Raw genomic sequence first — 26444 nt, 5'->3', positions numbered from 1 at the left:
GTTTGATGGATTTCTGAATTCATCTTTGCACGTTTTCTTTCTTAAAAATACATTCTAAAGATCCCTTTGTTTCTAATTTTTGCTTTATGTTTTCTACTGTGATTTTTAAGTTATGTTTTAGGGGTTTACAACTCTTCTACTGGTCTTCCCTTTAATTTTGGTTGCATTTTGGTGTCAACCTTATCAGCATAATCTTATTTTTTTCCAAAAATAAACTTAGTAAATGTATTTGTTGTGCTTCAGTCACAGGTAAAAAGACCATGATGTTTTATGCTTTGGAACACATATGCATATTTTGTGTAAGTTCATTTATTGTCACAATACATTTAGAAAGACCAAGAAAATTGGAGGCTTGATAAAACAAAAAGTAGTTTTAGAGAAGGGGTCCCCAACTCCAGTCCTGGAGGAAAACAGGGGCTGCAGGTTTTCATTCTAACCCTTTTCTTAGTAAGTGCACGGTTTTTGCTGCCAACTAACTTCTTTTGAATTAATTTTAATTGACTTGTTTTTTAAGATTTGTTCTCCTGAATTTCTTCATCGTTCTAAATTACTTCATCTCTTTCCTTAAATGGCACCCAAACAGAAATGAAATGTGGAGTGAGTGAGCCAACAGAAGGCCAACTAAGTCAGGGCCTCAGACTCCAACCACTTTCACTCCAACCAGTTGCTTAAATAGACACCAAATCTTGTCATTAATTAAAGCCGCACTTCCATAGCTTGTTGCTGCTCTCATTGTGCAATAGCATACATTTCCGATGTTTTCTCTTTTCTAAGAGCACTGTTAAAATGCTTTGGGGACCTGAGCAGATCAACATTCCTGAGACATACACCTTTCCTTATTTTCAGATATTATATGAACGACACAGTTTTCTGGTCATGTTTTGCTTCATTTTGCATCTCATTATTGTTTGGCTACCAATTAAGGAAAAAGAAACGATTAAGAGTCTTCAAGAACAAGTCAAATAAAGTTAATTCAGAAGAAGTTACCGTAGATCCTGTTATATAAGGCGAGAATTTCGTCCTAGATTTTTGGCTTGGAGTTTGGGGGTCGGTTTATACAACGAGTTTCAGATTCAAGATTTCCAGCACAATACCGCTTTTGCCGATAAATACGGAAGTAAATAATGACAAAACCACAGAGCCATCTTTCAGATGAAGAAGTAACTTTGCATGCCGGTACTTTAAATTAAAGAATTTATTCAAAAAAGTGTTTTAGTTGTTGATTTTATTAATAAAATTTATAATAAATTATCGGGAAGTTTAAAATTAAATTTTTTGTTTTGATTAACGATCAACATCTTATGCTATTTAAACGGATGCGGTCACGTGTATCCGCTTGCGAGATTGTAAACAAACAACCGAGAGCGTTAGTAGCATCAATCGGAGCCCAGATACATGTGTTTGTGGATGTAATTTCCATCATTGCAGTGATTTACCTATATATATAATTCATTAAGACCATGCAAGCAAGACACATAATTGCTAAGGAAGGAAGAGAAGGTAAAAGAAAGCGATCGCAATCGAAACGAAGATGGACATTGTGTGGAAATATCTCCTCCCTTCCTGCAGCCCAAGGATGTCAAATTAAATGGTGAGTACATTATGAAATTGTGTCTAGGATAGAATGCCTTTTATTGTCACTATACGCATCTACAATGAGATTAAAAGCAGCTCCTTTAGTGCAGAAAAAAGTTCTGTATAAGGCTTGTATGGTTGTTTTTTAGCTTTAGCATAACGCCAGATCTGCGGCCCCGCTTCTGCTTTCTTTCCCTCCTCCGTCTGTGTCATCTCCTAGACCCGCCAACAATCCACGGAGAGCCCGCTGATCTTGCTATGTTGTCTGGGATGTTGTGCGTGTGATGAAAAACACTCAAAACAGATGTCTGGCTCTGGACACCGATGTCTATAAGGTTCTGAATGGTGTAGCGGATGTTCGCCGAACCGATCGTGCACAAACAAGGACAAAAAAAAAAAGTACAAGAACAACAAAAAAGTGCACTGAAAAGGAGAGCCCTGAGCCGCTGCGACCATGCGCGCCGCCATGCTCCTAGCTTAATCGAAGTAGGCTAGGCACTTTTTATAACTTTTTAGTTAGTACATTAGAAACATTATTGGTGATTTGATAAATTATGCACATTATATTATATATCAAAAATGCCGGCAGTCTCAAATTCTCGCCGATAAACATTATAAATATACCCGAAGAGACACTTTTAAGGAAATTTAGAAAATTTTGCTTGGAGAAGGGGGTCGGCTTAAATACCGGTCATCGGCAAATACATGTAATTTAGTAGGTAGAGAAGGGGTTCGGCTAATATACCGGGTCGGCCTGTATTCTACGGTAATTAGGGGCAAAAACAGGTCACAAATTAAGAAAAGTGTTAGAATGAAAACCTGCAGCCACTGGGACCTTCCAGGACCAGAGTTGGGGGCCGCTGCTTTAGAGGTTTTAGATAATCACATTTTGAAGTCTGTAATGTAAAATGAAAACTCCTTTGTTGGATCACACAGATGGAGCTACAGTGCATTTAATATCAAGGCTGGCAATATACTGATGCTCTTAACACTAGAATTACCAGAGCCAAGAAAAAACTCGTAAAATATTGTATGTTTAACTAGCCCAAGCATATAAGCAGTTCTGCTTATGAAACAGAAGTGTTCTTGTTGGAACATTAAGTCCAACTGTGTGACCTCACTGAAACCTTATTTGTAGTTCTTTATTGAATTTGAAATTGTCTCAGATTGTCCAGTAAGAATAGTTCAGAAAGTAAGAAAGTCCATTATAAATTCTATTGACAATATAAATCTAAGCCACTCATAAATACAGATATTCCATTATATTCAGTATAAAGATTATGTAGATGCAATATTTTTCTTATTAGGTGGATAAGTTTTAAGATGAGTTGTAATGATTTGTGTGTATGTGTAATTTTCCTTTGACAAAACAGAAAGAGAAACAACTACAATAATAAATGCAAGCAATAGCTAAGAATATCAACATGCTAATATAGAGAGCATATCCCAATGAACACTATTATAACTGTTAGCAGTAAATATAATACTATTTTATTTTTAAATATACAGGTGCCAGTCATAAAATTAGAATATCATGACAAAGTTGATTTATTTCAGTAATTCCATTCAAAAAGTGAAACTTGCATATTAGATTCATTCATTACACACATACTGATGTATTTCAAATGTTTATTTCTTTTAATTTTGATGATTATAACTGACAAGTAATGAAAGTCCCAAAATCAGTATCTCGGAAAATTAGAATATTGTGAAAAGGTTCAATATTGAAGACACCTGGTGCCACACTCTAATCAGCTGATTAACTCAAAACACCTGCAAAAGCCTTTAAATGGTCTGTCAGTCTAGTTCTGTAGGCTACACGATCATGAGGAAGACTGCTGACTTGACAGTTGTCCAAAAGACGACCACTGACACCTTGCACAAGGAGGGCAAGACACAAAAGGTCATTGCTAAAGAGGCTGGCTGTTCACAGAGCTCTGTGTCCAAGCACATTAATAGAGAGGCGAAGGGAAGGACAAGATGTGGTAGAAAAAGTGTACAAGCAATAGGGATAACCGCACCCTGGAGAGGATTGTGAAACAAAACCCATTCAAAACTGTGGGGGAGATTCACAAAGAGTGGACTGCAGCTGGAGTCAGTGCTTCAAGAACCACCACGCACAGACGTAAGCAAGACATGGGTTTCAGCTGTCGCATTCCTTGTGTCAAGCCACTCTTGAACAAGAGACAGCGTCAGAAGCGTCTCGCCTGGGCTAGAGCACTTCATGCTTCCTGCTGCTGATGAACTATATGGAGATACAGATTTCATTTTCCAACAGGACCTGGCACCTGCACAAAGTGCCAAAACTGCCAGTATCTGGTTTAAGGACCATGGTATCTCTGTTCTTGATTGGCCAGCAAACTCGCCTGACCTTAACCCCATAGAAAATCTATGGGGTATTGTGAAGAGGAAGATGCAATATGCCAGACCCAACAATTCAGAAGAGCTGAAGGCCACTATCAGAGCAACATGGGCTCTCATAACACCTGAGCAGTGCCACAGACTGATCGACTCCATGCCACGCGCATTGCTGTAGTAATCCAGGCCAAAGGAGCCCCAAACTAAATATTGAGTGCTGTACATGCTCATACTTTTCATGTTCATACTTTTCAGTTGGCCAACATTTCTAAAAATTCTTTTTTTTGCATTGGTCTTAATTGATATTCAAATTTTCCGAGATACTGAATTTGGGACTTTCATTAGTTGTCAGTTATAATCATCAAAATTAAAAGAAATAAACATTTGAAATACATCAGTCTGTGTGTAATGAATGAATCTAACATACAAGTTTAACTTTTTGAATGGAATTACTGAAATAAATCAACTTTGTCATGATATTCTAATTTTATGACCGGCACCTGTAACATTAAGGCTTGCTTAGTGCCAGCTCCATGCTCATAAAATATTGAAGCAGTTTACACAAGTACTAGGAAAGGCACTATTTGTGAACTTTAATATATGTGTATAGTAATACTTCCTTCAGTAAGTAATGGAATAAATAGTAAATAATAAAAGACTGCGTAAAAATTCAGATATGTATGTAGTATGTGTATTTTCCAATTTTGTGAGACAGCGATGAAGATTTATTTATACAGATGTAACTCCCAGTCCTTAAGAACACACAACAATTAAGTTTCTGCAGTGTTCTTACATGGGAAGAATGCAAGAGGGATCATGTTACAGATGAGAAGCTGTTAGAAAAATCTTCAGGAATGCTTAATAAGAAACAATGGAATGAAATTGTCTGAGAGGTACCACAATGAGTCTGCCATTTTTTCCAGAGCTGGGTAATGCAGCTTTTCTGGGGTAGATTTCAACTCCAGAAGAGGGTAAAGCTGTTTGGGTCGGGCTCTTGAAGATCATAGAGAACGGACAGATTCTATTAGAAGACTGTTGACTGTACAGTAAATATCAACCTGTAGAGGACACAGGGTTAAGAACACCAGGAAATGTTTGCAATGGATTAGGAAATATTTTGTAAATTTCCCTGAAATTCAAAAGCTTTATTTAGACTAAGGGGATATAAACTTAAACATTCCGACTTAAGTTCAGTACAGATAGCTTATAAAAAACTGATTGCTATAACTGGGGTTCCTTTTAGTTTTGTACATACAGTACTACTTAATAGTTAAAAAAATATATCATTTTCACATGTAACTAACCAACCCAAGAATTTACTGGGATTTATTTGCTCACACATGTCACAGCAGCCCAACAGTTTCCTGGGGCAATTCCCTAGGTAAGAGAATGGTGAGTCTGAAAAGTACACAAATGCTGTAATTCACAATTCTCAACTCCAAAGGTTGGTAGCAAACTGTGGCTGTAAGCCAGGTAGGCAGTGGCTGTATCTGATAGTAACAGAGCTTAGTAGTCTCTTTCTTGACTTGGAATGATTCCTTATTCAAAAAAATCCAGTTCTAAAATTTCATCCAGGTACCTCTTAGCTAACCATTAAAATAATGAAACTTTCCCAAAGTAAACAAATTTCTCACTTAAGGGACTTATGGTTTGGTTCAGTCACATAAATGCCAACATATGTGTGTCGAGATGTGATGTCTTACTTTACAAGGCAATTTTCTTGTTTTGTTCATACATATGGAAAATTCTTGATATTTATATTAGGTGATGTCTTGCAAAAGTGGGTGACACATGCTCTTGACTTTGGAATTTCCTGGTATATTATAATGTTTTACCTTCACTCCAGTGCATGGATTAGACCTAACTAAAAATTGTAAAGTGATAATCTCCCACAACTACATGTACATGTTTTTCCAGTGCTCTCGACTTTTAATAGACTACAGTTTTCACAAACATGTTAAGCAACATCAGAGTTCTCATAAATTCTCCACCGTGGATAGTCATGTTTGGTGTAAGATTGCATGAACAATTATTTTATATTGAACACTGTGATCTGTTGACCTACTAGCTTGCTACTTGATTTTGTGAGATTTTTAATCACATTTAAATGTACTTCATAAGGAACTTCTCAGAATTTTGAGTATATGGCAGCACTTTACCAACATTTTCTAAAGCACTCTTTTCACATCTGTTTAGAAGTCTTTTGGCCATTTTCCATCTCTGACTGCTTAACTGCCTAATTGCTTTTTGTGTTCTTTCCTTTTTATTGCTCACTTACACTCTGTTTACTTATTTGCTTCATTTTGTAACTGGATACGAATGTGACTACAAGATAATACTTTTAGTATAATTGAAAATATTCTCTGGGTAGTCGGTATTTTCCTGCTATTTTTATATGCTAGTTGATATCTCTCTTTTCTATTTCAGATTATCTGTCTAACCGCCTAATTACTTCATTGATTTGCTAGGATATAATGTATGTTTTATTATAATTATGAAATTAAAAAATTTCTTAAAAAGTAAAGGGTGAAGAATTCCACAGCTTTACAAGTTAAGATGCAATATGCAATGCAGTGGCCAAAATAAATGTAAGCTATCTAATATCCCTAAAGTCAGCAATACTATCAATTACATATTATATATTTTTGTGATAATTGTTTATTATTAGCATAAATAAGGTCATAAATAACAATAGCAGACAGTGACATAGTAAAGTGAATGTAAAGTAGTAAAATACACACGTCACAGAGCAAAACCCCATCACACAGTTTCATCCCTCTGGTCTGTGTGGCCTAAGATAATCCTGACAGGGAAGAATAATGATTTAATTCATTAATTACCGGGTGTGGTCACAACCAACTATTATTTCATCATTTTACAGATAATTAACAAAGTAGGCCAGCTATATCAAGGCATTGTCTATATATATATATATATATATATATATATATATATATATATATATATATATATATATATATATATATATATATATATATATATACAGTAATCCTCCTCGATCACGGGTTATGCTCAGAACCCCCGCATAGGTGAAAATCCTGAAGTAGAAGCCATACGTTTGTATGGTTATTTTTATATATTTTAAGCCCTTATAAACTCTCCCACATTGTTAACATCATTAGAGCCCTCTAGACATGAAATAACACCCTTTAGTCAAAAGTTTAAACTGTGCTCCATGACAAAACAGAGATGACAGTTCTTTCTCACAATTAAAAGAATTTAAACATATCTTCTTCAAACGAGCCAGGAGCAGAGAATGTCAGAGAGATGGAGAGAGCGTGACAGAAAAACAAACAATCAAAAAATCAATACGTGCTGTTGGGCTTTTAAGTATAAGCACCGCGATAAAGCAGCCGCAAAGAAGGGAGCAATGTGAAGGTAGTCTTTCAGCATTTTTTAGAGTAGCCTTCATATCTTCTAAACAAACAGCCTATGTGCAAACAGCCCTCTGCTCACACCCTCCGGGCAGGAGCAGAGAACGTCAGAGAGAGAGCCCACGAGATTAAAGCAAACAATCAAAAAATCAATACGTGCTTTTGGGCCATCGCGATAAAGCTGCATTTCTTAGAGGAGCGTCCATATCCTCTAGGCAAACAGTCTCTGTGCAAACAGCCCCTTTGCTCACACCCTCCGTCAGGCGCAGAGAATGTCAGAGAGAGTGAGAAAGACCGAGAAAAGCAAACAATCCGCCGAAGCACATCGATATCATTGAGGAGTTTTAGTTAATATGTAATACATGCTCTGATTCGTAGCTTCTAAGCCATCCGCCAATAGCGCTCTTGTATGAAATCAACTGGGCAAACAAACTGAGGAAGCATGTACTTTAAATTAAAGACCCATTGTCCGCAGAAATCCTAACCAGCTTAAAAATCTGTGATGTATATTTAGATATGCTTACATTTAAAATCCAGATAGAGTGAAGCGCTGAAAGTCGGCGATATATAGGATCACTATATATATATATATATATATATATATATATATATATATATATATATATATATATATATATATATATATATATAGTATAATATGTATTAATCCGAGTACGTAGGGTTTCTCCCACAATACATTCAATTTAGTTTATACATGTCATATTCTGCATGTGGCAACACAGATAAGAATACTTTTTAAAGTGGCACATTCAAAAGTTAAGGGTTGTGCCATCTCAGAATGTAGCTGATTCTAAAACGGCTAATAGTGGTGAAACTTGTAGAGAGACATGAAATCTATTTTGCTTTTTATGTGCAGAGACAGAAGAGATTTTCTCAACTGACCTTGTGCCTGGTGATGTTGTTGTTATCCCAGCCAGTGGGATGGTCATGCCTTGTGATGCAGCTCTGCTTACCGGGACATGCATTGTTAACGAGAGCATGCTTACAGGTGAGTCAGTGCAAATGGAGTGTTTTTTTGTGCCAGGACCTTGCTGGGTTGTTGCCATCTTGCTTCACAAGCCATCTTGCTTATATCTACAGGAGAAAGTGTACCAGTGATGAAAACTCAACTTCCTCATCCTTCTTGTAATGCAACAGAAACTCCACATCAAGAAGATATATATGATGTGGAGCAGCACAAGCGGCACACCCTGTTCTGCGGGACTCAGGTGATCCAGACCCGTTTCTACATTGGTGAATCCATCCGAGCTGTTGTGATCAGGACAGGTGCTTCCACTTTGTGGTTTTGTTTGTGTTTTTCCATTTATTTTATTCCTACATCTTATGCCTCTGTCAATTACCGCAAACAGCCTTTCATTATTAATAGTATTTTCTTGTTTAGGCTTTAACACCACCAAAGGTCAGTTGGTAAACTCTATCCTGTTCCCAAAACCTACTGACTTTCGTCTGTACCGTGATGCCATTCGTTTCCTTCTGTGCTTAGTGGGTGTGGCTGGAATTGGTATGCTGTATTCAATTATCAACAGTGTCCAACATGGGGTGAGTGCACAAAAGAGGAGCATTTTCTGTTTTGTTTAGTAGGAGTGAATGGAATTAACATGATGTTCTTCATATTCCAGCATGGCATGTGTGACAGGAATCTGTACTGGGAGTGCATCAGTGATTAATTACATAATTGCATCTTACCTGCAAATTACTTATTTTCAGGAACTGGTTAGCGAGATTATTCTGGATGCTCTTGACATTGTCACCATTGCTGTGCCTCCTGCTCTTCCTGCTGCAATGACTGCTGGGATAGTATATGCTCAGAACCGTCTAAAGAAGAAGGGTATCTTTTCTATCAGCCCACAGCGCATCAATGTTTGTGGCCAACTAAACTTGGTTTGCTTTGACAAGGTAGGCATACAGTTTTAAAAACATTAAATAAAGTGAAACCAGGCCCTTTTAAAAGTGCTTTACTTTGCTATAAATGTCATCTTTGCGTGTTACATCATAAAACTAACAGGAAAATGTGTGGGTTATGAGGGTCCATGTTGTTATTAAAGCATGAATTTTAATACCCTATGCCTAGTAGCTCTAGGCTATTAATAGTTCAATAGAAATATACTACCCACAAACCAGGGGACAACCACTACATTCTAGAAGAGGCAGGATTCAGCAGGTTTTTTAACAACTCAGCAGTTATACTCCTTGTTTTTAACACTAGAATCCCTGAAGCCTACGAAAAAACTCGTAATCCCGGCCCACCTTAAATCCCTCCGCACCTCTCTACCTTTTTCGTAAGCTTCAGAGATTCTAGTGTTAACTGCCCATCTTTTTTGAGTGGTTCAGTTTTAAGTAGAGGGTTGTGCACCTTTGTCTTTAAATAAGGGGGCCTTGTGGTATTAACATTGTAAACCTAGTTTTGAGAGCTTCTGGGAGATGAGTTTTCATCATCAAGTTTTAGCATGGCAAAGAAAGCAAGAGTTGAAGGATTAGCTTTCTCTTTTGGACTGGAAGTCATGCTGATATATACTGATGTGACATGCTGATATGACCTGCAGAAAAAATATATATATATATATATATATATATATATATATATATATATATATATATATATATATATTTAACTGTTCACTTTCTTGGACTAGTTGTAACTACATTCTGACAAATTAAAATAACATTTAAAATATAAACACTCACCAAACAAATCATTAGTAATGCAAATATCTAATAAGCCAGTGGTTCCCAAACTCGATCCTGGGGACCCACTGTGGCTACAGGTTTTTGTTCCAACCAGATTCACAATCAGTAATAGTAATCGATAACAACTGATCTCATTTAATTAGCTGGTCTTTTTTACTCTTCTCTTATTCTGCATTCAGAAAAACACAACAGTATGGTTTTGACATTTATACGACTTTTAGATATATCTCTATTTTTTTTCTCAAACTATAAATTGTTAATTCTCTTTTGTTGTTTTCCTATTATTTTTCTTTTTACCTATGTAGTTTGCTCCTTTCATTTAATCCAGCACAGCAAACGCCCAGGATGATGAAAGGTGTAATGACTTCAGTGTCAGACTCACTAATTAGTAAATAATCAATTAAATAACCACAACACATGGAAAAGCAGAATGAACATTAGGTTGAAAATACTGTTAATGACAAAAAAAAACCCTGCATATTCCCCATATAACTGCTTATTACATTTTAATAAAAATCTACCACACTTAGTTTGTAATTTCTACATTGACTCCAAAACACAGAAACTAGGAATTAATGACTTACTTAATTAGGCTAAGAGTCCAATGAAAAACAGAAGTTGGCTGGAACAAAAACCTGCAGCCACAGTGGGTCCCCAGGATCGAGTTTGGGAATCCCTGTAATAAGCCAATCATGTGGTAGCAACGCAATGAATAAAATCATGCAACATGAGCCAGGAGCTTTAGTTAATGTTCACATCAAAAGGCAGAATGAGGGTAAAATTTGAGTCCAGCAGGGCATGACTGTTGGTATGTCAGAGCTGCTGATTAATCACTGTTAACGCATGTGATTATCGTATTAAAGATTTAATTAAATCCTGTTAATCTGACTGTACTTCAAACATTGTTAATAGTAGTGCTAGACAAGTCCGAGTCTAATTAACAGTAGTGGTGTAGCATAAGTAAGTAAGTATACTCTACAAGTATTTGACTTATGTGTGCTGTTTATCACTGCTTGGCCTTCCACACATTTGACGTGTTTATTGCGTAAGGACTGATCATTTATGTTAGGTAGAATGCCCAGAGGGGGCAGGGCATTCATGGCCTGAAACCCCTGCAGATTTAAATTTTTCTCCAGCCGTCTGGGGTTTTTTTTTTTTGTTTTTTCTGTCCTCCCTGGCCATCGGACCTTACTTTTATTCTATGTTAATTAGTGTTCTCTGATTTTAATTCTTACTTTGTCTTTTTTCTCTTTCTTCATCATGTAAACCACTTTGAGCTACACTATTTGTATGAATATGTGCTATATAAGTAAATGTTGTTGTTGCATTCTTCATTCCAGAAATGAGAGGGGCAAGGCAGTGGTTGAAAGCATCATCCTTTGCGGGTGGTATTTCTAGGCTTCTGTAAGGAACTATTCTGATCAATAGCCAGTTGGAGATCAGGCCACTAAATTCAAAAATAAAAGGAAAAAAAACCCTTATGAGATGTGTGATTCAAGCACTGAGGTCACATTCTTCTGAGCAGAATGAATGAAAGGAATTCATAAAACAGATGCTCCTTGAACTGACCGTCCATCCATCCATCCATCCATATATTTTTTGCCACTTATCCAGGTCTAGGTTGTGTGGATATCTGTCAGAGCAAAGATGCCCAAATGTCCTTTTTCTCTGCCATCTCCTCCAACTCCTCCAAAGCTGAGTCATTCCCAGACTAGCTGAGAAATATAACCTCTCCAGTTTGCCCTGGGTCTGCCCTGAGGTCTCCTTCTGGTTGGACATGCAAGCACAGACATACTGAGAAGAGAAGCTCATTTCTACTACAACTACTACACAGTTGTGATCTAGTTCTTTCTGTCACTACCTAAAGCTCATGACCATAGGTGAGAACAGGGACGTAGATCAATTGGTAAATTGGATGCTTTGCCTTTTGGCTGTCTCTTCACCATTACTGACTGGTACAACGTCTACATGCCTGCTGTGGCAGCTCTGACCCTCCTGTCAATCTACTGCTCCCTTCTTTCCTCACTCGTAAATAACACTCTTGATATACATAAACTCCTTTGCTTTAAGCAGCATCTCACCCCCTAGAGGTGTAGATAAGCAAGTCTAAATAAACTGGCCTGCTTAAGCATTTGGCTTAATACGGTCAAAAAATGATTTGACATCTTCATATCATTTTAAAGACAGAATTATTGACAGAGCCAATGAAAGTGCTAGGACTAATTTACATTGTGATGTGGCTCAAACTAAAAAAAAAATAATTGAGCTGCTGACTGATTTCTGTTTCACTGTTTTTTCAAATATTTTTGTTACACAAAACGTTTCAAAAAACTTAACTGAGACAATTTAATATGCCTAGGCAAGTGATTGTTAAAACTGTTTTGTATTAGAAAGTAATCACTGAGGTATTTCTGATTTACAGAAAAATATTATAATGCATGATTGAAGTATGTAAAATTTCAATCAGTATGCTGTTAATTTTAATTAAAAAATATAAACATGCAATTATACATTTCAGTTAATATGCTGTTCATTTTGATTTTATTTATATATATATATATATATATATATATATATATATATATATATATATATAGTGTGTGTGTAATTTACAATTTAATATTTAATTCTGTTACACTGTATGCTATTTGTATTAGAAAAATGTTTCATTTGCCAGTTTATTGCAACTGCATATCATTCCATGCTAATTAACATACCTATTTAATAATGTAATGAGCTTATTTTAAAATAGTGGTTTAATTTAAGTTTGCTTTAAAAGCCATTTAGTCATCATGTTTGCATAAAATGTTCTATGACATTTAACAAGGACTCAATGTATCTTGGACTAGTCGGCTAAATCCTTGGTTCTTATTTATCCACAAAAGCACATTCTTCAACATTTTTTTTATTTTAAAAAAATACTTTGTTTAAACTGACAATTATCAGCTCTTTTTTAGGTATTTTCACATATAATGAGAAAAGCACCTACCGCATATATTGTATCCATCTTTCTCTCCTAGTAGAGCAGTTTTGTTGAAATTTGGCACACTTCCTCTTTAAGGAAATTTCAATGATTTATGTCGAAAAGAGCATGCAGAACAAAGTTTTGAAATTCCAAAATCTCTAATTGAAAAGCATTGGCAAGTTTGCTAAGTCCATCCATCTTAAAACAAAGAAACATTCTTTGCATCTTCAATTGCGGGTTAGTTTACTGTTTCAAATTTACCATGAGAGAGATTACTTCAACTTTTGTATATTTTCCTCTTACACATCCGACAGTCACAACTGACAGCAAAACAGATCCCCCATTACAAGTTTGCGGAAGCAAAACGTCACTTATCAAGAAATTAGTGTGAGAGGAAAGGAGTTATGGCGGCATTACCTCTGATGCTATATATTTTTTAGCAAAGATCCAATCCTGCTCTTCATCATAGTCAGAAGTCAGACTGCAACAGAGATTTTAACTTATCATTGAAACATGTTAATGTTTAAAAATGTAAACTATTAGTGACAGACCCACCAACAACAAACCCAATAGTACATCAATGAATGCCATTTTTAGATAACTTCAATTGAAATCTGCTGCCTTTGTGCCACCACAAGCCTATTTCTACTATGTTTTGAATTATGGGGTACTGTTGAAAAACATTTATTCAATGTAGTCTACTAATCTACATCTGTGGCAGAGAGACGGGCACTAAGCAAACTCCTGTCAATCATGAAGAATCCACTACATCCACTGAACTGTGTCATTTCCAGGCATAGGAGTAGCTTCAGTGACAGACTTTTGTCACTGTCCTGCTCCACTGACAGACTAAAGAGATCGTTCCTCCCCCACACTATGCGACTCTTCAATTCCACCCGGGGGAGTAAATGCTATCATTAATTTTATTTACATTTTTTTCATTTTTATTACTATTTAATTTAATATTGTTTCTTTGTATCAGTATACTGCTGCTGGATTATGTGAATTTCCCCTTGGGATTAATAAAGTATCTATCTATCTATCTATCTATCTATCTATCTATCTATCTATCTATCTATCTATCTAATTTGACTTCAGTTATTGCTTCTTTTGTGAATATGACCCATTTTACAAAAATATTTCAGAAACAAAAATGTGATAACTGACTCTTTGATGAAGTAACAAAAAAAAACAACTTTCAAATGAATTAAATAAGTCATGGGTACATTTCTAACTTGTCTTGTTTTTTCCATCAGACTGGTACTTTGACAGAAGACGGACTTGACTTGTGGGGCATGCTTCGGGTTGAGGACAGAAGGTGAGGCCTAAGGTATTGCATGAAGCAGTCGATGATTGTATATTTTGTCTCCATATAGCAGCCAGTTTCTCCACTAGAACATTTTTATTAGTTGGTGCCATTTGTTGCCTAGAGGGCTTTTGTAGAGAGGTGTCACAGATAAATGATTAAAGTGTTGTACCAATAAATAATTTAATGATGCAGGCATCTTTTTACAGTAAAACATCATTCATGCAAATATTAAATTAAATAACATTCACTAAAGGCAGAGTCACATTTTTAACTTTTTATAACAAGCTAATAATTAATATGTAACTATTAATAATTAAAATGTTAAGTTAAATGATTGAAAGGTGCAGCTTTGTATTGTATATTATTTAACATTACCACACTGCAAGAAAGACATAGAAGCACATGGAACTGTACACAAGTGCATCCCAGGACTTGAGGACATGTCATACTCTTACAGACTCAAGATAACTAAAGCTGTTTAGTCTCAAGCAGAGGAGACCATGTGGGGAACTAATTCTGGTCTTCAGAATCCTCACACGCATTGATAAAGTAGATCCAGCAGAAATTTAGAGGAAGTGCATGTAGGAGTGAACCCAAGTTGTGAGAATCTGGAACAAACTACCAAGTCATTGAATTGAAGCAGAAACCTTGACGACCCTTAAGAAGAATCTGGGACATGTTAGCTTTTGGCAAAACAAACAAGCTTACATATCTCTCCTTCTTTTGCTGTACCTTTGATTGTCTCATTTATCCTGTCTTTCTTTGTAACTCCACATATCCGTCGCAACAGTCTCATTTCTTCCACATCTAACTTCTTCTCCTGTACTCCCTTTACTATCCGCTTCTCAGCTCCATACATCATTGCTGGTCTCACCACTGTCTTAAAAACCTTACCTAGGACCTAGATATTTAAACTTATCCACTCTTGACAACAGCTCTCCCTTCAGGCTAACATCAGAATCCTGATTATAATTAAATCTCAAATATTCTGTCTTTATTCTTACGGTGTCCTCTCTACTTTCTCCTTTTGTCTGCTAGTCAACACCATGTCATTATCAAAAAGCATGCAGCGGGGAGGTTGACCTTTTATTCCATGAGATTCTTTTTTATCTCATGAGTGAGTACATCCATAACCAGATCAAAGAGGTAAGGGCTTAGAAAAAATCACTGGGGCAGACCTATTAAAGGCTTATAGCCAGATGCCCTTCCTGACACTACTCTGCCTACAAAAGTAAGTTTTGTACTAAACTTCGACCTGATCAAAACTAAATGCTTATCTATATGTCTGTCCAATTCTTGTCACTGGATTGCATGGTACTACTGCTGAACCTCTCTCTCATTAGCTGTCACTAGACGACTGAATCGCATGTCTATATAACGATACCAACAGCAAGTTTGCAATATCTTTGCAAAATAATGTAATTATTGCAAAAAAAATATTTTTAGGATAAACATAATAAATAATTTTCTTTGAGTGCTGGGAATAAGTTTCAATCTATGTCAGAGAAGAGTGTGAGGGGAAGAAATAAGTATGCTGTATATTTCATTAAGGAATAAAGTATGCCATCATCAAAATACAACAATCAGATTTTATGTGCAAAACATCCCACTATGTGATTTCCAAGTATAGCGTGTGTGATGTCAGAGATGGATTGGATACTGATTGTACCTTAAATACAACATGGTACTGCTCTATCAGATAATCTAGTTTGAAGGATATGTGTAAGAATTTAACACTTTAATTTCTCTCTGTGTCTTCTCCACAGATTTGGACCTTTGGAGCATCAGGTTGTAATTGAAGGCCAGCCATGGTCGCACTTTATTGTGGGAATGGCAACATGTCACTCACTTACAAAGATTGATGGCAAGCTTTCTGGAGACCCCCTTGATCTGAAGATGTTTGAGGCCACCAGCTGGGTAAGATGAGGGTCATTGCATGTCATAATTTGTAAACCATGGTTTCCAAATTTAAACCACTTTCAATACCATATTTGTAACCAGCTTTCTTATTGTAATGCTTAATAAAAATCATATTTATAAATTACTGTTTTAACAGTGATTAGTCAATAAACATTATTTTTATATGAAATATTTTGTGAGAAGCAGAATAATTATTAGGTTGTGGAGCTGTTGTCAGGAATTTAAAAAAATAAGCAAAAGAGCTTCTGGAACAGAAAACAAACATCAAAAATCAAATGTAGCTGATGAAAAAGGCCGCAATTTGAAACATCAAAGCATTGGATTAAAAGATTAGTCGGTCAGAAGGTGTGGGTGGAAATTGTGTAAGCCCCTTCTTTGAACTTTTTTTTTCCCCATTAGCATTTATGAAATCCAGGAATTATGCTCAAATATCAGAGATCAATGCAAATATGATAAATACAAGGCAGATTCCAGCCTACAGAATTTTGGATTCATGTTTTCTACTTGAAAGCTTCCCAAAAACTAAATGGCTACCTTTTTAGTTGAGTTTTTTTTCTTTTATTTAATCATAACTGCTGTCATTAAAAAAGGAACTTAATATGGAGTGTGACCTTTTGTCAGGAATTTCTGGGTATAATTAGAAAATAGAAAGTAGTGTTGTTCACTGAGCTCTATGTATATGTATACACATTCCTTTTTGTCTGCTGTTATGTTTTAATACATTTAAAGTTTCCATTAAGTTTATGTCACTGCTCATTCCTGGACAGGATAGTGCAGAGCTGGAACCAGTCTATTAGTGTATAGCATGGTGTCAGTCACTCTCACCACCATACTCGCTTTCTAATAATTTACACAAAACATGCCTTTATATTTTGCCACCATAATTTGCTGCTTTACAAACATAGAACTATAATACTATTGTTTACGTACATTACTTTCAGTTCCATAATTTTTGTGTTTTAGGACATAAATAACAATCATGTTATTGTCACTAAGCCCTGAAAGCAGGTTCTACTGGTATTTCTGAATTACAAAAACATCAGAAAAAAATTTCATAAGAATTAGACGTTTAACCCAAATAGTTTGCCAATCCCCTATTCACCTAGGTTTTGCACATTACTCTCAAGATGCAGAGCACATGATTTTAAACTACAATACTTTGTAATTTGTTCTATATTTTTTATAGTTTACTGTGAGGGTAAGGGAGACTTTTTAAAGTATGTATAAAATGTATCCTTATGTAGTTTTTATGTCTGCGTATTCTTGGTGAAGAGCGACTTTAAAGTAATAACTGTTGTAACAAAGGCGCTATATTGCACCCGAACCAACACAGATTGGACACAGGAGGCACATATAAAAATAAATAAACTTTTATTATCTTCAACTGGAGGGCATGTCGTCCACCAGCCACAACACAGAACCAAAGCACTAAGTATAACACCAAAACACTCCTCTCTCTTTCTCTTTCTCTTCCTCCACCACTCCTCCACAGCTTTATCCTCCTTCCACCCGACTCTGGCCGCTGAGTGGTGGTTGCTGGCTCTTTTTATGGCCCACCTGGAAGTGCTCCAGGTGCTTGATAACCTGTTTCCAGTTGCACCCCCATGTGGGTCTGAAGATTCGTCCAGCTGGGCTCAGGGACCCATGCTGCGCCCCCTGGCAGCCACCTGAGATCCCAACCAGGCTATGGAGAACTCCATCTCCCATGAAGCCCTGCGAGAGACTGAGACACCGCTCCAACCCTTGGCCATCCAGAGTCCAGAGGGAGGTACTGCAACGTCCAGGGCTGCTGCTCCTAAATACCCATCAGTGTCAGTGACAGGTGTCCTGTCCTCGTCCGCCATACTGTCATCAACCAGATTTACTTCTTCACAATTTTAAACAATTCTATTATGCGTTATTTGATAATGTTTGATTGTTTATCCAGATGAAATTCTGCTTTCCTTGTAGCTCATAACTCACAGTCCTAGAATCATTCTAGCCACACTTCTGTTCAGTTTCTCCAGTGTATTTATTCACATTTTGTATTGCTGAGAGCGTCACTGCATAAAATATTCCAGATGAGGCCTTACTATTGTATTGCATTGCTTACAAAGAGTTTTGGTTGGTTAGAATTCTGTACAGAGTTCTGAGTAATCCAGCATCATTTAGCCTTCTTAATTCAGATCCCTCCCCCTGCCTTCATTATGAAATGATATCCAAACTTGTATTTCCTGTGTGTGAATCTTTACATTTACTTACTTTTAACTTTATCTGCCACATATCAGCCCCACTAGGAACTCTATCCAGGTCTATCCATAATGATATTTCTGACTCTAAAATAACCACCTAGTTTAGAGTTGTATGCAAACATAGCTGGCTTGTCAATTAATTAATTATCTATTTATTTTGTAAAGACCATTTATATGAAGAGAAACATCTTCAGCGCTCCTCTGGAGAACACCAGTTTTAACCTCAGCTGTGCTGTGGATGCCGTTGTGTATTTATGTGTGTGCGTTTTACTGATTGTGTACAAATTTCATTGCATTGTGCATACCATCCATCCATCCATCCATTCTCTTCCGCTTATCCGAGGTCGGGTCGCGGGGGCAGCAGCTTAAGCAGAGAGGCCCAGACTTCCCTCTCCCCGCCACTTCTTCCAGCTCTTCCGGAGAATCCCATGCTTCCCAGGCCAGCCGGGAGACATAGTCCCTCCAGCGTGTCCTGGGTCTTCCCCGGGGCCTCCTCCCGGTTGGACGTGCCCGAACACCTCACCAGGGAGGCGCCAGGAGGCATCCTGATCAGATGCCCGAGCCACCTCATCTGACTCCTCTCGATGTGGAGGAGCAGCGGCTCTACTCTGAGCCCCTCCCGGATGACTGAGCTTCTCACCCTATCTTTAAGGGAAAGCCCAGACACCCTGCGGAGGAAACTCATTTCAGCCGCTTGTATTCGCGATCTCGTTCTTTCGGTCACTACCCATAGCTCATGACCATAGGTGAGGGTAGGAAGGTAGATCGACTGGTAAATTGAGAGCTTTGCCTTACGGCTCAGCTCCTTTTTCACCACGACAGACCGATGCAGAGCCCGCATCACTGCGGATGCCGCACCGATCCGCCTGTCGATCTCACACTCCATTCTTCCCTCACTCGTGAACAAGACCCCGAGATACTTGAACTCCTCCACTTGGGGCAGGATCTCTCCCCAACCCTGAGAGGGCACTCCACCCTTTTCCGGCTGAGGACCATGCTCGGATTTGGAGGTGCTGATTCTCATCCCAGCCGCTTCACACTCAGCTGCTAACCGATCCAGAGAGAGCTGAAGATCACGGCCTGATGAAGCAAACAGGACAACATCATCTGCAAAAGCAGTGACCCAATCCTGAGTCCACCAAACCGACCCCTTCAACACCCTGGTTGCGCTTAGAAATTCTGTCCATAAAAGTTATGAACAGAATCGGTGACAAAGGGCAGCCCTGGCGGAGTCCAACTCTCACTGGAAACGGGCTCGACTTACTGCCGCAATGCGGACCAAGCTCTGACACCGTTGTACAGAGACCGAACAGCTCTTATCAGGGGTCCGTACCCCATACTCCCGAGCACCCCCACAGGATTCCCGAGGGACACGGTCGAATGCCTTTTCCAAGTCCACAAAACACATGTAGACCGGTCGGGCAAACTCCCATGCACCCTCCAGGACTCTGCTAAGGGTGAAGAGCTGGTCCACTGTTCCGCGACCAGGACTAAAACCACACTGTTCCTCCTGAATCCGAGGTTCACTATCCGACGGACCCTCCTCTCCAGAACCCCAATAGACTTTTCCAGGGAGGCTGAGGAGTGTGATCCCTCTATAGTTGGAACACACCCTCCGTCCCCTTTTAAAGAGGGGACCACCACCCCGGTCTGCCAATCCAGAGGCACTGTCCCGATGTCCATGCGATGTTGCAGAGACGTGTCAACCAAGACAGTCCTACAACATCCAGAGCCTTAAGGAACTCCGGCGATCTCATCCACCCCGGGCCCTGCCACCAAGGAGTTTTTTGACCACCTCGGTGACTTCAGTCCCAGAGATGGGAGAGCCCACCTCAGAGTCCCCAGGCTCTGCTTCCTCATTGGAAGGCATGTTAGTGGGATTGAGGAGGTCTTCGGTACTCCTCCCACCGAACGCCCGAAGTCGAGGTCAGCAGCGCACCATCCCCACTATATACGGTGTTGACACTGCACTGCTTCCCTCCTGAGACGCCGGACGGTGGACCAGAATCTCCTCGGCCGTCCAAAGTCGCTCTCCATGGCCTCTCAAACTCCTCCCATGCCCGAAGTTTTGCCTCAGCAACAACCGGCCGCTTCGCTTGGCCTGCCGGTACCTATCAGCTGCCTCCAGAGACCCACAGGACAAAAAGTCCTATAGGACTCCTTCTTCAGCTTGACGGCATCCCTCACCGCGGTGTCCACCAACGGTTCGGGATTGCCGCCACGACAGGCACCACCACCTTGCGCCACAGCTCCGTCAGCCGCCTCAACAATAGAGGCACGGAACATGGCCCATTCGACTCAATGTCCCCACCTCCCTCGGGGCGGGTTGAAGTTCTGCCGGAGGTGGGAGTTGAAGCTACTTCTGACAGGGGACTCTGCCAGCCGCTCCCAGCAGACCCTCACAACACGCTTGGGCCTACCAGGTCTGACCGCATCTTCCCCACCATCGAAGCCAACTCACCACCAGGTGGTGATCAGTTGACAGCTCCGCCCCTCTCTTCACCCGAGTGTCCAAGACATATGGCGCAAGTCCGGCGACACGACCACAAAGTCGATCATCGACCTGAGGCCTAGGGTGTCCTGGTGCCAAGTGCACATATGAACACCCTTATGCTTGAACATGGTGTTCGTTATGGACAATCCGTGACGAGCACAGAAGTCCAATAACAAAACACCGCTCGGGTTCAGATCGGGGGGGCCATTCCTCCCAATCACGCCCTTCCAGGTCTCACTGTCATTGCCCACGTGAGCATTGAAGTCTCCCAGCAAAACGAGGGAATCCCCAGAAGGTATGCCCTCTAGCAACCCTCCAGAGACTCCAAAAGGGTGGATACTCCAAACTGCTGTTCGCGATACGCACAAACAACAGTCAGGACCCTTCCCCACCCGGCGGAGGGAGGCCACCCTCTCGCCCACCGGGTAAACCCCAATGCACAGGCTCCAGTCGGGGCAATAAGTATGCCCACACCTGCTCGGCGCCTCTCACCGGGGCAACTCCAGAGTGGTAGAGAGTCCAGCCCCTCTCAAGGAGATTGGTTCCAGAGTCCAAGCTGTGCGTCGAGGTGAGTCCAACTATATCTAGCCGGAACCTCTCGACCTCGCGCACTAGCTCAGGCTCCTTCCCCTTCAGAGAGGTGACATTCCACGTCCCAAGAGCCAGTTTCTGTAGCCGAGGATCAGACCGCCAAGGTCCCCGCCTTCGGCCACCACCCAACTCACATTGCACCCAACCTCCATGGCCCCTCCCATAGGTGGTGAGCCCATGGGGAGGCATTGTGCATACATGACACTGAATATAAGCTTGAACTCTAGAATATTAACCTAACAAAATTTCCCCATGATGACTGGTCACTAATGTACTAATGCACTTATACTTGTTGTCATCTGCTTGATTTTTTTTTTTTCTTTTACTTCCATGGAAGTGGAAGTTTGATGATGGGGTCAATACTTCATTATTGACATAAGTTCAGATTCTGATTCTGTGATGTTCAAAACATTCAGAAAAGTTGACTTAAGCATGGCATCTGTAAGTGTGTCTGCGGAATCCTATGTACAGTGATAACCACCACAGAAATTGTTTAATATAACCAGGATTTTTGTAGTCTACATCATTTAGCCATAGGAAAAGGCCCATTGATTTTCAATTTTTTGCATTAGTAATTTTTAAGGTACATCATTTGTTTAAGTTTACATGTATCTACATATTAAGGCAAATGCACACACACCCTCAAAGAAATTGACAAGTGAAGATAGCTGACAGCTTGTTTACCCTACCAGAGCACATGCTGAATGATGAAGACAAAGATGTAAACACATGCAAAGCACACACACACTAAATCTGTAAAGTTGGACTTGCACAGAGCCATTCAGACTGTCTGTCTGCACAGCTTGTTAACTTCATTTTGCCCAGTGCATTTAGTCTCAAATTAAAAATGATTGAAATTATTCACTTCAATCAATTTCCTGTTCATTTTCCTGTCCTTTTATTTGTAAACATAATAAATACAAGCTAATGTACTTGATTGTATATTATTACTGAAATAGTACTAATCAGATGGAAGGAAACCTCTTTCCCACGATTCCTGCGATCCTCCATCAGGGATGACTTTACCTTAGGCAGGCAATATACGCGTTGTGAAGGGGAGGTGCGTCTGAACGTACGCTAAGAATATGGCGTTGCATCATCTGCTGTCTTCCTGCTGTTGACGAGCTGCACGTTTTGCTTGTCTCTTGTCGTTGTTTTAAGCGCTGGGAGCACATGATGCTTGTCTGACAGATGCAATCCAACAACTGCAAGGTTAGATGCCTGAGGACCTGTTTTAAATGATGGCTCACTGGCTGGTCTCGCGTGGCATTCTAAAAACAATAGTTGTTCCTTTTATTTACGGCCCTGGGCGTGGTTAAATTCTTTCTTGCAGGATGTATAATGCTGCCCCCTCGCTCGCTCGATCCCACACTCCTGGGGCAGGGGGGTGGGGGCTGCCATCACGCTGCCCTTCAATCTTTTTAAAGCCTTTACAGCCGCTGTCCTTTTTCCTACTTTGTGTCTCTGCTGCTCGTGTTCTGATCGTTTCTCTGTCATCATAAAATATATACCTGACCAAATTGTGTTTTCTTTGAAATTACACTTATCGTTGCGGGTCCACAGATTCTCATAGTGTATGTTCCATTATTGTGTAAATCTACGTTTTGTGCATTGAATGATGTGCACTGAGACACCTGTATCTATGTATGCTGCTTCCCATTACACTACTGTTTTTTTTTTCCCCATTCTCTTTTGCCTCGCGGTTCTTTTATTTGTCTTTCGTGATCTTAACGTGAAGATCACGTATCGTCTACTAGTCATTCATTCCACAGGATTTCCTTTTATAATAGAGAGATAAGTAAAATTAATAGTATTATGTTGTAAAATCTTCAGTGGAATGATTTCCTGTGAAATTCACATGGTAGTACTGTAATGGACCATTCTATACCAACTTTTCCTTCTGTAATTCTTTCAAGTATTTTACCCTTTAATAAACATTAAGCAGATTGGCCTATAATAATTAAGGCTGGCACAAACAATGTTAGTTCTAATCTTAGTTGCACTTCTCTCTTTTTCAGTGTTCCAATTCATATATTATTTTAATAATATTCCTTGTAAATTTTGGATGATTATCTACTTACTAACATATTCAAACACCCATATTGATACTTGACTGACATCAGCATAACATATTAAATGTATTATTCTGCACAATTCTCTTTAGTTTCATGCCCAAGCCATAAAAGACTATCATCTACTTTTCTGTTATAGCTTACAATCATTAGTTCTTGAATAGTTCTGCCAGTTCTTTCTTTGGTTTAAAACCCAAGTTATTGGCATTGACATGCCTTGTAATGTGAAGATTAGAACTGCACACCCGATTGTTAGTTTTGCCAAACATATCCCTGCTAGACCTGTTGGCTACTTATCTGCAACTTGTCTGTCTGGTTGTAGATAACATTGATGAGTCCAGTACAACCCCCTATCCACACTCAGAAGACTTTCCAGCTCAAAAACATAAATAGTTTCCAAATTATGTAATTTTCCATCTTCAATGCAAAATTATTATTTCTTTTGCCATTAAACTACATGTGTACATATCTGTCTAGTTGTGAGCTTTGTTTTAAAGTATTAACTATTTTCAATGAACCTGTTTATCTGTCTAACATGATGCCCTTTATTGTTAAGTTGTATAAATTAGAAAGAGTATCATCCCCAGCAATGATTCCCCCTAGACCTCCACTCTTGGCATTTCCTAATTCAGTGTTCATTGCTCTGTGTAATGCACTATGTGATGTTACACCCTGCTAATGGTACTTTTGAAAATTAAGATTAATTTTATCTTGGATTGGTATAAATTGTATGCATTAATAGGTCAGTCAGGGTCACACAGGGTCACGGGGGTCTGCTGGAGCCAATCCCAGCCAGCGCAGGGCACAAGACAGGAACAAACCCCGGGCAGGGTGCCAGCCCACCGCAGGGTGCATTAATAGGTGATACTTCAGTAGCCACAAATTAAGTGTCTTTGGAGTATTGCACTTTTGTGAACTCAAAAAAAAATTAAAAAGAACAAAGATGTTTTTTATAAGGGCAAAGTAGGCCAACCATTCCATCCTTTATAGCAGGGGTGACAAACTCCAGTCCTCGAGTGCCGCAGTGGCTGCAGGTTTAAATTCTGACCTTCATTAGTGACCTGTTTCTGCTGCTAATTAATTTCATTTGCCTTCATCTAAACTGACTTCACTTGGGTCCCTTAGTTGTCTCTTTTTCCTTAATTAGCAGCCAAACAATAATGAGACCCAAAACGAGCCACCACATGACCAGCTCCCCTGTGCCCATTACACAATATCTGAAAATAAAGAAAGGTGGAGGTCTCAGTAAGGTTAATCTCTCAAGTCACCAAAACATTTTGACTTTTTTCTTAGAAAAAACAGAAAATCAATAGTTTTTGAAATATCTGCTGTGGCAGAATGAGAGCAGCAACAACCATGGAATTAAATAATAAGGTTAATTAACAGCAAGAATCGGCTTCTTATTAAGAAATTGGTTGGAGTGAAATTGGTTGGCATTTGAAGCCCCAATATAGCTGGTCAAGTGTTGGCTCATTTCACATCTCATTTCTGTTTGGCTGTCATTTAATGAAGAAAAGAATTAATTCAGAAGGCTGAATCTTTTAAAAACAGGGCTATTAAAATGAAGGGGAAATGAGTTAATTAGCAGTGAAAACTAGTCACTGATTAGGAAAAGGGTTAGAATGAAAACCTGCAGCCACTGCAGCCCTCCAGGTTTGGAGTTCAACACCCTTGCTTTATAGAATGCAGAATTCACTGTGTTTCTATGAAATGTCAATACCTTGCCTTCCTCTTGATTCATAACCAATGTTTTTCTTTCTTTTTATTTCTTCCTCAAGATCCTAGAGGAGCCATCTGCTGAAGAGACTGCACTTCATGACCAAATCATGCCCACTGTAGTCCGACCTTCTCAGAACATGCCCTTAGAAATGCAGCTTTACCCTGATGAAGACCCTGTAAGATGTGCTGTGGTTACTGCCCATACTATCTATCATTCATAGCACTGGTGTACTTATTGCAGTGCTTTATTCATGATATTCATTGTTGAATATTAATTCTGCCGACCATCATGACATCTGATTTGCTTTTGTGTTTTTGCCTCTCCTTTCCTTTCTATAGGACATGAAAATGATCATGGTAAGCAAGGCCATTCCTATTGATTTTGTTATGCTTTTGTCATTCTAGAAGGTAAATATTTATGTGTTACCCTAGGACTGATACTTTTTGCATATTGCTTTTCTTTGTTTTTGCAATAGATGTGGTGTGTGTGCTGGTTAATGTGGAGTGTGCAACAATTTAAAAAAGCATGGAATGTGAAGCTGTTTAGTTATGTAGAAACAGAATATGGTAATAGTGTTGAACATTCCTCAATATTAATTTGAAAAAAAGGATTGTGAAAAGTAATTGTACCGTCTTTGAATTGTATGGCTTATGCATTGGGGCATACTGGCTGACTGGTTACAGTTGGGTATGACGTGCAGTTTAGAATGCACTCAAAGTGTCAGTTACCACATTTTTATTGCTAAAATAAGATCTAGATCCACATACGCCTACAATTTTAGACCTATTTTAAATGTGCTTTCTCTTTCTAAAATAATTGAAATAGTAGTCACCACACAGCTTCAGTGTCACCTTATACATCACAACTTATTTGAGAAATTCCAGGCTGCTGTCCACAGTTGTCACTGTACAGATATAGCACTAACTCGTGTTCTAAGCAACATTCTAAAATTTTCTGATGAAGGAAGTTCCACACAAATTATGCTGTTATGTAGATTTACGTTCAGCTTTTGACACCATTGATCTTTTTATTCTATTGCATAGGATAGAAAATCACATTAGGCCGTCAGGAACCATCGTTGCGTGATGTAACCACAAAGGGGCAC

General features: G+C 39.0%; 1 protein-coding gene across 3 annotated transcripts in view; it reads left to right on the top strand.

Moving 5' to 3' along the window:
- Window positions 1–26444, top strand: part of LOC120525115 (probable cation-transporting ATPase 13A3) — a 127905-nt gene that overhangs the window by 62603 nt on the left and 38858 nt on the right. For 2 of the 3 annotated variants that reach the window (XM_039747139.1, XM_039747136.1), the window contains exons 10-17: window positions 8206–8337; window positions 8430–8615; window positions 8731–8888; window positions 9057–9245; window positions 14259–14320; window positions 16078–16228; window positions 25398–25514; window positions 25678–25695. In XM_039747139.1, the coding sequence (XP_039603073.1) occupies window positions 8206–8337; window positions 8430–8615; window positions 8731–8888; window positions 9057–9245; window positions 14259–14320; window positions 16078–16228; window positions 25398–25514; window positions 25678–25695 (1013 nt within the window). The remainder of the gene's footprint in view (window positions 1–8205; window positions 8338–8429; window positions 8616–8730; window positions 8889–9056; window positions 9246–14258; window positions 14321–16077; window positions 16229–25397; window positions 25515–25677; window positions 25696–26444) is intronic. The other variant, XM_039747137.1, reaches the window with a different exon arrangement.

This window comes from Polypterus senegalus, chromosome 3, assembly GCF_016835505.1.
Source record: "Polypterus senegalus isolate Bchr_013 chromosome 3, ASM1683550v1, whole genome shotgun sequence".
Classification (NCBI taxonomy): Eukaryota; Metazoa; Chordata; class Cladistia; order Polypteriformes; family Polypteridae; genus Polypterus; species Polypterus senegalus.
This window is presented reverse-complemented; position numbering and strand designations above follow the sequence as displayed.